At 33.2% G+C, this 12,366-nt stretch overlaps 1 protein-coding gene across 2 annotated transcripts in view; it reads right to left on the bottom strand.

Annotated features, from left to right (window-relative positions):
• RTTN (rotatin) overlaps nucleotides 1–12,366 on the bottom strand; it is a 79,848-nt gene that overhangs the window by 49,460 nt on the left and 18,022 nt on the right. For both annotated transcript variants that reach the window (XM_017819593.1, XM_017819592.1), the window contains exons 14-22: nucleotides 12,002–12,128; nucleotides 9,957–10,082; nucleotides 7,734–7,850; nucleotides 5,801–5,940; nucleotides 5,367–5,538; nucleotides 4,242–4,341; nucleotides 2,744–2,832; nucleotides 497–614; nucleotides 143–239 (exon numbers count right to left, since the gene is read on the bottom strand). In XM_017819593.1, coding sequence (XP_017675082.1) covers nucleotides 143–239; nucleotides 497–614; nucleotides 2,744–2,832; nucleotides 4,242–4,341; nucleotides 5,367–5,538; nucleotides 5,801–5,940; nucleotides 7,734–7,850; nucleotides 9,957–10,082; nucleotides 12,002–12,128 — 1,086 coding nt within the window. The remainder of the gene's footprint in view (nucleotides 1–142; nucleotides 240–496; nucleotides 615–2,743; nucleotides 2,833–4,241; nucleotides 4,342–5,366; nucleotides 5,539–5,800; nucleotides 5,941–7,733; nucleotides 7,851–9,956; nucleotides 10,083–12,001; nucleotides 12,129–12,366) is intronic.

The raw sequence follows: 12,366 nt of genomic DNA, 5'->3' as shown, positions 1-12,366 counted from the left end.
ATTTTGTTGGGACTACATATATATGATTTTGGATCTATAAAAGTTTGGGGCATAACTTGTTTGGAGATATATAAAACCTAACTTCAATTAAAATCTAAAAATTTGACTAGAAAATATGCTATTAAGTAACTGGCTTTCATACCATGTTTCTGTTCTTGCTACTTCATCAAACAACAGAAGACAAAGCAATACTGTAGTTTCAGTTAAAACAGCGTGATCACTTTGGAGTATCAGGGAAACTGAATAAAATAAAGACAATTAAAAATGTGTTAGGAAAATGTTAACAATAATATATACGACACTAGTTAAAAGCAATTGCTTTCTTCATTTTTTGCCAACATCTCAAGCAGATACCACAACATGGGTATCACTAGCACACAGCGATTTTTCTTCTAAATACTAGATTCTGAAGAGACCCAAAGTTCTTAAGAAGGTGTTTGGTTAAACATCTAACCATCTTTCCACACAGGTACTACAGTCAAAATACAATCTTTACCTCTGAATAGCAAAAGCAGTACAGTTGATTGCTGTGCTAGGGACAGGCGAATAACTGGATCAGCACACACAAGTTTGCGTAAGAGTGTTAGACACGGTAACACTATGGATTCCATAAGCTGCAGGAGCAGAGAAAAAATTAAATAGAGATAACTTTGAGTATAATCTACTATGAAGTGCTTAATACAAACAATCATGACATTAACCAATATATTCCATCATTTGTAATAGAGAAGCTAGAACTTCCTTAGATAAGCACGTTTCATCCAGATGGTAACTGCATATTCACTGAAAAAAATTTTGTTCACTTTTGGTTTTATTTTATTATTAATTGACAGCCATTTTATTGGTCTCCAGCTTCATAACACAATTATAACATTTGCTTTCAAATTATGTATTTTTAAGAAGGATATAAAAAAAACCTAAATATTTACAACCATGTAAGTTTATTCATTTTTTTAATGCAAATAATTTATTCTATCACATTCATTTTCTAGTCCCAGCCTCTCAGATCACAAGATCTAAGAATGGAAAGCAGTTTGCTAACAGTTAAAAGTCTCAGTGAATGACCAAAAATATGACCAAAGTCATGGCTTCTAAGAATGAGAAACACTATTCCTTTCAAAGTAGCATTACTTTGCCCATGAGTTTCTGCCTTTAAAATTTGTTTTCTAAACTTCAACAAATACAGTTTAGTTTAATACTCAATGAACAAAAACCTACTTATTTAGTATGGAAAGTCTTTTGCACAGCTATACATAAAGTCTTATTTTAAATGGTGCTTTTTCTGTCTACTACTTCTTTTATCCTTTTCTCGGTAGCCCCTTTTCTAAGAACACATAAGATTTTTTGTTGGTTTTTCTTCATTATTGATTTTAGGATGAAATAAGAAAAAAATCATTTGAGGGGAGAACCATAATGTGGGGTAGATTCCCTCAGGATAGTGTTCTAACGTCACAGGCCCTGGAGAGTTGTTGGTTGAGCCCTTTCTGGACTAAATTAAAGTTTATAAAGGGATAACAATATTATTCTAAAGCTGATCCTAGACTCTTACTTGGCTATGAATGATCTGCTTAGGGCGATATATTTCCTACACTTGTACTTCTGTAGTATTAAGTAATATCTACTCACTACCCAAACCAAAACAATAGATGCATCACTCTTTATCTCTTTAAAGAAAGTAAGATACTAAAAAAGCGACATTAAAAAAAACCAAACATAGTAAAAAACCAGAGGAATCCAATATTTCAATTTTTTCAACCGTGTTTGAGTGGTTTATAAAAGTACTTGTATAAAGCTATCATAAACTGGACAAGACATTCCTTTATGCTACAGGGAAAAAATAATTTTAGCCACTGATCATCTAGGAAAAAAAAATTACCATTTCTGAAGAAGAATGCAATTTTTACTAGTTTGATCAGAAAAAGGAATTTTATTAAGCATCAAGCAGTTCTTTTCTCTTGTACATCTCTTGGAAAGGAATCATTACTACATAAAAAGTCTCATGGTTTCTTAAAAGAACTCAAGGTTTGGACTGCTGGACTGTGATAACAATCCTATGCAAGCACACCAAGAAATACGCAAAAGGTTTATCCACAAAGTTACACTGAGCACCTTACAGACCACATATGCTTGCATAAAATGATTTCAAAGAATGAATTCCAGAAAAAAATCAAGCATCAGATTAGACATATTACAAAAATGGAAAGCTCCATCATCTACAACAAATACACACTCAACTCTAAATAGGATCTTATCTTTTGAGACACTCCCTGGTGAGGTGATCTTCTACTGGTCAGAAAATTACTTACACCTGAAACTCAATATGACACATTTACAATAACATGTCATTTTAAATTATAAGTTGCTTCAGAATTTAAATTTAGAGATTATGATATCTAACATAACACTTTTTTTTTTAAGGCCATTAAAATTTGGTTTTGGTCTGTACTGAGAAAGCTTCAGAGAAGATCTGGTATGCTCCAGAACCACACCATACACAGTTCTCTGGCTAACTCTTCTCATAGGTAACTCTTCTCATAGGCAAACCAATCTTCTCTCATTAAGAGAATCTTAGCATTATCAGAAATAGAATAAAATATACATTGCAATTACAATTGTTACTAAACATTTGTATTCAGTGCAGTATTAATGCACAAAAACTAGTGTTACAAGTGCAGAAAAAGGCAAAATCTACTACTGTCATGCTGCACAATGCCTGCAGAAGAACCTGCAACAATAGTTTTACCTTGCCATCCACATGTACACACTCATTAAGGTAAGCCACTATCTTTTCTATCACACCCAACTTTTTCACAATTTCATGCATCTTGGTATCTATAGGAAAAACAAAAGATAGTAAGGATGACTGGTTCCATACAAAGTTAATATTGAACTTCTTTTTGTAAGATCACAAAGTCTTGCTGTCAAGAACAAGTTTCCAAAATTGCCAATCAACAGTAGTACAGATCTCTACCAAGGCAGGCCTCCTCAAAGTCTTGTTATCTGGCTATAGTAGCCTCTTGAACACTAGATTCTTAAATATCTTACATAACTTCCTGTAAGTCTTTTATGTTCAAGAATTACAGTAATTCCCAGTGCAACTCAATTTCAGTCAAATGAAGATTTCACTTATTATATTTTAGAAGTGTTTAACAATTTAACATGGAACTGAAAATGGTATGAGAGTATTTTCCAGTGATACCACCCACCCTGCAGAGTACCTGGTTTATGAATACTCAACAACAAAAGAAGTATGTTATTTGAGTTGGTTGTGCTTGTTTTTAATAACTAAAAAGTGATCCTTCATATGACATTTGTCCTGATAAAGCTGCATTTTTTCCTTTACAATTTCATCCTAAGCTTTGTTTCACTTTTTGAAACATCTGAAAACTTTGGCAGCCATAGATAAATGCATTTTATGAGACAAAGTAGATATTTCCTCATTTTTGTGATAATTTTCCTGACAAAAAAAGATGATAATTTTAATATTATCTAAGATTTCACCTTCTCATGGTGAAAAACTTCTGTTCTATCATTAGAATTTAAACTCCTTAAAGAAAACATCCTTGAATCAGTTTGAGTACATAGAGTACAGACATCAAGGTTTGAAACTCTACAGTTGTGATGCTGCCTTGAGTGAAATAATGCTCTATGCAAGACTGCTTACTTGCATCTTAATTTGATCATATCTTCTTAATTCAATCATAACTTCTCCCCATGAGAGCAACACAACATAACTACAAAAAACCACCTGTGATTCTTCACTAAGTATAAAATCCCTTTAGTTAGCCTGCGTAATCTAAGAATTAACTTTCCTAATTAAAAAACACCACCAACAAAAACATATATTATATAAATATATATGATTGTGTATCTGAGTTAACAATAGGAAAAAATTGGAAGCTTCATTAGTTCTGAGACAGATCAACAAACTGATGAATATTAAAAAGGAAAAGCAGAAAGCAAGCCCTTGCAGAGCTTACAGAATTCAGCTTAGTCCTCTACTACCCAAGGGAGCTGTTTTATTTAAATAAGATCTCTTATTCTTGAGAGCAACAATGACAAATAACTCTTTTTTTTTTATTTCAATTGGTAGATCATCTACAATAGTGCTAATATTCTGGTCCAACAATATACATAAAAATTACAAAGAGTATCCTTAGCAGAAGCATACAGAAAATGTAGCAAAACTGCAAGTTCACGAATGACCATCACATGAATACAAATTTTCTGAACAATTTTACCTTCTAAAATGACAGCAAGCTGCTCGGCTGCAGACTTCCGTAAAACTAGGTCAACAGCATCAGAAGTCAAGATATCATGCAGCTTTTCAACAGTTTCTGCCTAAAAGTAAAACTATGTTAGATTTGTTATCATGACACAAAGTATGTTATCATGACACAAAGTAACCAGCCAAATTTCCTAACAGAAAGGAGAAAACAAAAATATCTAAATTCCTTATTAGAATGTATTTGATTAAATCCCACATGCATATAACAGCAATGGATTAGGTTATCATCTTTTTGCAACAAATCTCTAATAATAACTGTGGAATATGAGAGCCCAATAGTTTCTAGTGCACAACAGATGCAGATTTATAACAAATAATACTTAATTTAAGTAGGACTACAGAAAGTTCAACACTATGCAGAAATGCTACATATGCTTCCAAGTCTGAAGGGAACTGACTTTTAATGGCAATAGTTAATAGGGTTAGAGAAATGGATGGTTAGGATGCAGGGAAAGAGTATAAATCAAGAGTACAATGAGCTGTCAGAATAATTTTTTTCAGAGGACAAGCATCTTAGCATTTTTTTACATACTGTTAATCTGAAAGCATTGAGGGTAAGTAAGGAAGGATAATGGAGGGGAGATGGCAAAATGGAAAAACAAAAGAGAAATATAAGTTTTCCCATAGGTCAAATACTCATGATTTGCTTTTCGCTTTGCAAAAGCAGCAATATTAAGAAAACACAGATCTAAGTTTCTAATCTGTTTTAGAGTATAACATATCAAAAATTATTTGTGCCTGTTTCTGTAAAAATATTGATTTTGTGGGGAAACCTCTATGTGAGAAAAAAAATCAGACTATCCATGTACAATGAAATTGTTACAAAAAAAGCAGGCCTGTGTTCTTGGCACTCAAGTCTTCTCTGAAGAAAAGAAAAAAAGGAAGTATTTTTTTTCTGATTGTTGCATAAGGTAGCATAAAAACTACTGTTAAAGTTCACACAGAAAGAATATAACAACGGATTTCTTTTTATAAAGTAAGCCAATTTGTATGAAATATTGCAAACTTCTGAAAGTTCAGTGACGAGGTAGGTAAAAGAGCTCATCAATGACACAAAATTTAGACAGAGTTTACTCACCTTAATTATTGACTCCTTTTTATCATCCAATTTTACCTCAATAGCTCTTTCTATAATAAATAAGTTTGAAATGCTGGAAAGCACATTACCATCCAGACGTGGGCGTTTCAGGTTTGCCCCTTCTTCATTCAAAAGATGGAATGCTAAATGTTTAGGTGCTACAGAACGAACCCTAAATGAGTAAATAATTAAAATAAATATATAAATAATATCTAAATATATAATAATATATAAATATATACTGGAGAACTTTGGTTGTATAGGTAGAAATTAATTAGTTTATAAAATTAATGGAGGGGAGGGAAAGTAATCACCCAGCTTAATATTGATCAACCTTTCAAATCAACCCACTGCATAACAATTAGTTGCTTTTTTAAGAGAAGACGTTGTTGTCATCAGCATTAGAAGACATGCTGAAATGCTACATTACTTACAACTGCTTTTTTGAGAAGAGAAGGCGCAGAGCAGCCTGTAGTCTCGTAGTTCTAGGGAGAGTACCCTCTCCTTCGTCAGAGGTTGTTTCACTCAAAGAGAGGATGCAGTTACCTAAAGTATCTTTTGTGTCAGCATAACCCTAAGGAAAGAACAAACAAAAATTTCCAAAATCAAAAAAAAATCCACTTACTAACTTAGCAAATTAGACAAGGCAATTCCCTTTTCAGAGGTTAAGGGAAGGTGGGGAAGAAACAACACCCAGAAAAAAAAATTAGGAAAGTATTCAAATTCTGCAGATTAATATTCCTCTCTGGAAACAGTTTTAAAATTAATAAATGATTCTGTCCACAAATAAAAATAAAGATTTCTTTATGTGCCCCAGTGGTACTTTGACCTGAAGTTTTATTCTTCAGTACATTAACATGATGCTGCTCAGGAAGGCCAGTTTCCATTTCAATAAGCAGAATTTAGTCCCTACAAGAAAGTTACTTCAAAACACTAAATTCTATCTATCTACAGATCTCTGTCAAAGCATTTTCACAGACAAACAGTCAAACCACAATCACTTATGTCAAGCAATGATACTGCAAACCTTTTAAAATTAAAGTACAATGCATTTTATATGCGCTGGGTAAACATAGGCCTTTGGTATGCGCTACTCAAATATCTATTGTACGTAGCCACTATAGGCTATAGAATAGAGGGAAATTCTACTCACAAAAATCTCTCACATTTAGCCTACAGCTTATATTAAATCAATCCCCACTTATTTAATCTTGAATATTAATCATATGTTGGATATACACACACAGATATAACACAGAAAAGCTAAAATTACTAGTTGAGAAAGCTCTGGAGTAACCTTTCTCTCATCACTTTCAAGTTCTCAGTGTATTTCCTCTGCATATTTTTCTGTCTGAGCCAACTACTTCATGGCCCATGTTATTTGTAATTTCTCCCCATTTTTGCCTTGATTTTGTGCAGTTTGATTAAAGGCTTAAGGTATATAAGCAGTTTTTTCAACTTATGGCAACTGAGGTGCAGGCAACTAATGAATACACAGCAGTGAAACAATTAAGTATCTATAATTATCAAGAGTGATATTCCTGGAGAAAACAAAGACAAAATGCATACTTGGATGTATTAGCTAAATTAAATAAAAGACATAAATATGGCAAAATAACAGGTACATGCAGCAAAATATCTAATCTGGAAGACTATGGGCAGATCACAAAAGGGAAATTTCAAGAACTGGAGAAAAAACAGTAAAGAATTCAGATGGAGCCATTAGGCTGAAAATCAAAGTAAGAAAAGCAAAAGTTCTCATTATATTAAGCTGAGAGTAAAGATAATGAAAATAAAATTTGCACATTATTGGAGATATGAAAACTACGGTCTAAGGATAATAGCAAATGCTGATACTTCTATAATATTGGAAGCAAACAAATGAAGAACAAATATCAAAATATACTGAAAATACATCTTAAATCTATTGCTATTTTTTGATTGTGTATTTAATTGGAAAACTGTATCATTATCAGAGAGAAGTTACAATTTTCAAATTTAAGATATGTGAGACATTCTAATAATTATTAACTCATTTTAAAAAGCATGAATGTTTTAGTCTGTACTTGGATTATCCACTCATATCTTCAAACCATTTAAGTTCCAGTCAGTACTTGCTCATTTGTACTACAACATTCCAAATTTCATATCACAGTAACACCAGACTAAAATTTGTCTACAAATTCAATGTACTAACTCTGACTGATATTAGGACCCCTATAAAACACTTCTCCATTTGACATCAGATAAAACAAGTCTGTAGGTATGCTACTGTTAATCTATTTTCCATCTCCTACTTCTGTCTGTTATTTGACATGATCTACACGATTTCATACATCGAATTCAGATTAAAGCATTTAGAAGTACCTGTAAAACAGGAATGACAGGACAGAGGGCCTCAATAAACTTGCTCCAAGTCAATACTGCCATTATTAACCGTCCTTGCAATAAATGTATCAGAATGGCCTTGGCTGTTGAGTTCACCTGCTCGATAACAAAAAAAACCCAAACCACTAATGTAATTTTCAATGTGTCTAAGTCAGTTAGTTAATGCTGTAATTGAGAATGTTATACAAAAAGTCTCAAAGACAAAACATTGTTTCTGCAGAATGCTACTTTTAAATTGCCAGTTACACATTACAACATTACACATCACACATTACAACATTAAGTTGTTCGAAAAGCCTCTCAGAGGAAACACACAAAATAGTTCTGCCTAAATAGCACCCAGTCATTTTCCCCTTAGAACTCTGGTTTGTCTTTTCTGAAATAAAATAAATCATTACTTAAACTTATACACCTATTGGTCCCTCTATCCTGCAGGTAAAACAAATTCTGTTTCTTTTCTTTCATGATCTTGCCTTTCTCAGGCATTTTATTCCCAGTCTACGATATGCATCTGAAGATACAGGAAGAAGAGAGATTTAAAGCCTCCTATGTGGTCATTTCACTTTCTTGAGACAAACAGTCAAACTGAGAAGGCTACCAAATATTTCAAATTGTAAAAAATTCATCTGAAGCTATTTATCAAAAAGGAAAAAAGGTGTACGATACAGCAATTATACTGTATTCATGTACACAGTATATAATCTATACAGTAAGCAATACTGAAGTATTTACAAGCGAAAATTATTACTGCAATGGGAACAGAGGGGAAAAAGCCAGCTTCTCACAAGCTGCTCTTCCTTACATAGTGTAAAAAGAGTCAAAATCCTGCATTTTATGCCACAGCTAAAAATCATCTCACCCCAGCCAATAAGGACAGCCTTTGATAATATGACTCTAGCCTAACTTTTAAATAGAGGCTGGCTTTACAAAATCATACGGCAAATCTTAAGACCAACCCTGGAATACAAGGTTCTTCTCAATTTTTTCTCATTGTGACATGCCTGAAAGATTCAACTGATGCGTTATGAAAACTTAAGGAGCAGATATGCATCAAAGAAGTAAAAAAAAAAAAAAGCTTGGATATGATCTTCATTATCTATTTTGTAAGAAGTATAATAAAAATGCATTATAAGGTTATAAAGAGAACAAAAAGTGATAATTTTGTAAATATGCATTCTTTGATCTTTTTAAATTCATTATCCAATATCAATTGAAATCTATTTCTTATGCTTGACCAACCACTAAGAGAAAACTGTCAGTCTTTTCCATATGGTATCCAATGGGGTAGTGAAAATAAATTATTTCCTTGCAAAAGATAAATTACACACAAAGTATAAACACGTAGCACATTATTAAAGATATTTTACTTCTCCTTTTAAAATGCTCAGATCTAAAAAAATCACTTCTAAATGGAATTGTGCACAGTACTGTGTTTAAAAAAAATATCATTCCAGGAGAGAAGCTGAAAATAAATAAATAATTTGTTAGTCCATGTTCTTTCCCTCTGACTGTAGGGACATTACAGATCAGCCATAAACGAGTTACAAAGAACCAAGGTAATTTTTTCTTCCTCTCACAACTCCCTACTTTAGCTCTATATGTGAGCTAGGAAATAATGAACACTTGTTAAGCAGTCATGCATATAAACGAACCCAACAGAAATTTGGTCCTATTCTATAATATTATAAAACATTTTNAGTCAGGTAATTATATTAAAACACAGATGTGCCTGTAGTGATGAAATACAAGTTCATAGCAAAGACATTGCAGATTTAAAGTGTCTTTTTGTTTCTTAACCAACTCAGAGGTCACCTCACTTTTACAGAGACTTGAGACTTCAAAGTTTGTGTCTCCCATAAATGTAAAGCAGCATACATACTATTTTATCATATGCATTTTATTAGGGCTGAATATATTACAGGAAAAGATGAACAAAAGCAATATTTTATTTAATTTTCATTAGTCTTTATTACAGTTAATAGCATCCTATAATATTATCTAGTCTCTGAATTCATCACAAAAAACCCCCAAAATTTTCAATTTACTACAATTTCACTATTTGCATAGCTTTTCTATAGCTTTTCCATATACAAAACCCCATATTTAGTCAAAACTTCATGTAAGCCTCAGACCACTGTGGAGAATATCAACACCTTCTTTGCATGCACATCAACTTATAAATACAGCTACTAAACACAGTACCTCATTCTTGTCATCCTGAAGGCCAAATGTACAGATTTCATATAATACTTTAGGATGTAGAAGAAAATGTACTCCATGGCAGACTGAAGACACAGGCTTCGCAATATTATGAATACCTAAACAGTCCTTCAGTAAAAATAAAGTCAGTTAGTTTAAAAATTCAAGACAGTCTCCAGTACTACATTTGTTTTATAAACTGCCTGAAGTTGTCATGCAGTGAAAGGCTTTTTCCAAGCACTTTGGATGACTAGTTCTGAAAGCTAAACTTTACAGCCCTGGAAGGAACTATCTTTAAAGATCACTAACTGAAAATTCCTGTTACTACACAGGACTAAGAAACAGAAAATAATTTTGTTCCTGTTTTAAATAATAGTGAAAATAAATTAGAAAAACTGTATGTATTGTTTGGCCTTACATTAAAATAAGGAAAACCTAAAACAGGCAGGCAAAAATCTCACAAAACCAGACAAGTGTCATTCAGTGGAGATAAGGAATTTTCCTTCCGAAAGACTAGCTCCACCATATTTGTACATTACTGAATTGTGCTATAAGCACACTAAGTATAGATGATGTCCATTACAGAAAATAAAAATTACAGTGAAGTATTATAACAAAATACAAAAGTGATTTTTATTTTGTGAGCCATGATTACTGAATACCTAAAATGACCTGATGAATATGACATTGCCATTCTCAACATAGAGTACAGCCATACTTCTAGGAAGTTTACACTCTATTCCTTGGACTATCATTACAAAAAACTAAGGCAGTGACAAAATATCCATATAAAACAAAATCAAGACACACATAAACCCTCCCCAGGCACACAAAAAAACCCAAAAAGAACCCCAAAAAATCAAAGAAAACAAACCAAAAAACAAAAAATCAAGCAGTACATAAAAGGATTTACGTGTTCTTAAACCCAAACTTGATACATATACAAATCTGAACAAAAAAAAAAAAAAATCAAAGAGAAATGAAAAATTCCTATGAAGGGAATCAAATCTGTCCTTGAAAAATGGGCCCATGTGAACCTCATGAAGTTCAACATGGACAAGTGCAAGGTCCTGCCTCTGGACTGGGGCCATCCCCAATATCAAATACGGACTGGGGGATGAACAGATTTAAAGCAGCCCTGGTGAGAAGAATTTGGGGGTACTGGTGGATGAAAAGTTGGGGAAGCTGACAGTCCATATTCATAGAAAGCCAGGAGTTGTGTCAAAGGAAGCATGGCCAACAGGTTGAGGGAGGTGATTCTACACATTTGCTCTCATGAGACCCCGCCTAAGTGCTGTGTTCAGGTCTGGGGTCCGCAGCACAGGAAAGACATGGACCTGTTAGGAGGGCCACAAAGATGATCAGAGGGCTAAGAGACCTCATTGCAGCCTTCTAGTACTTTATAAGGGGTCTTGTAAGAAGTACAGGGACAAATTTTTTATCAGAGTCTCTTGTGATAGGACAAGGAATAATGGTTTTAAACAAAGAGAGGGCAGGTTTAGACCAGGTACAAGGAAGAAATTTTTTACAATGAGGGTGATGCAGGTTGCCGAGAGGCGGTGGAACCCTGGAAACATTTAAGGTCCAGCTGGATGGGGCTCTGAGAAACCTGATCTAGTTAAAGGCCTCAACTCAAAGGAGTCTGTGATTCAAAGAACCTCATTTCAGCAGACAAACAAACTGAACACTTGAATTCTTTTCAAAAACAGAAACAGAACAAAAGAAAAAACTCTGTATAACAGCAGTCAGAAAACAAAGCGACCAGCATTATTAAGAAGGCTTTTAAAAAAATAAAAAAACATTTTTAGTCACTGCTTTTTCCCTTCTAGAGATCCTGTCATTTTGAAGTGCAGTACCTGAAGTATAACTTAACCAAGCTGATTTAATACCAAAAATGTAACAGCAAACTGCAAGTCCTGCCTACTAAGATTTTCCAGCATATAACACAGTAAACTGAATTTGCATTAAAAATGCTTTTAATGATGAAATCATATAATATGCATTATTGAGTGCAACACCAAGAGTGTTAGGTAAGCATTAGTTGTAACCTTAACCACTTCCAAACAGCAGTGATAGGTTTCAGCTTTTATATTCGATGAAGGATGAGATAATAGGCAGAGAAGCATCTTCTGACCCTCTGCCTGGAGCAATGAGTTGGCCTCAGCAGACTTCCAACTAAAAATGAAAAATAATTAATTTAACTATTGTTTATTTTACAGTACCTAAAGATGTCTACAAAAATTTTCCTCTTCAATTTCAGGATTATCTCTAAAAAATACTTTCTGCAAGGGTATATACACCCTGAAAAACAGACAAAATTCAGAGATGACAATATATTTGCCAAAATCAATTTCTGAAAGTAAAATAAAAGTTATACAAATATACTTGGAACAAAAGATTTAAAAAAAGTCTG

Source organism: Lepidothrix coronata, unplaced genomic scaffold, assembly GCF_001604755.1.
Source record: "Lepidothrix coronata isolate B3197 unplaced genomic scaffold, Lepidothrix_coronata-1.0 Scaffold75, whole genome shotgun sequence".
NCBI lineage: Eukaryota > Metazoa > Chordata > Aves > Passeriformes > Pipridae > Lepidothrix > Lepidothrix coronata.
Note: the sequence above shows the minus strand (reverse complement) of the source record. Positions and strands in the feature narration are given on the sequence as shown.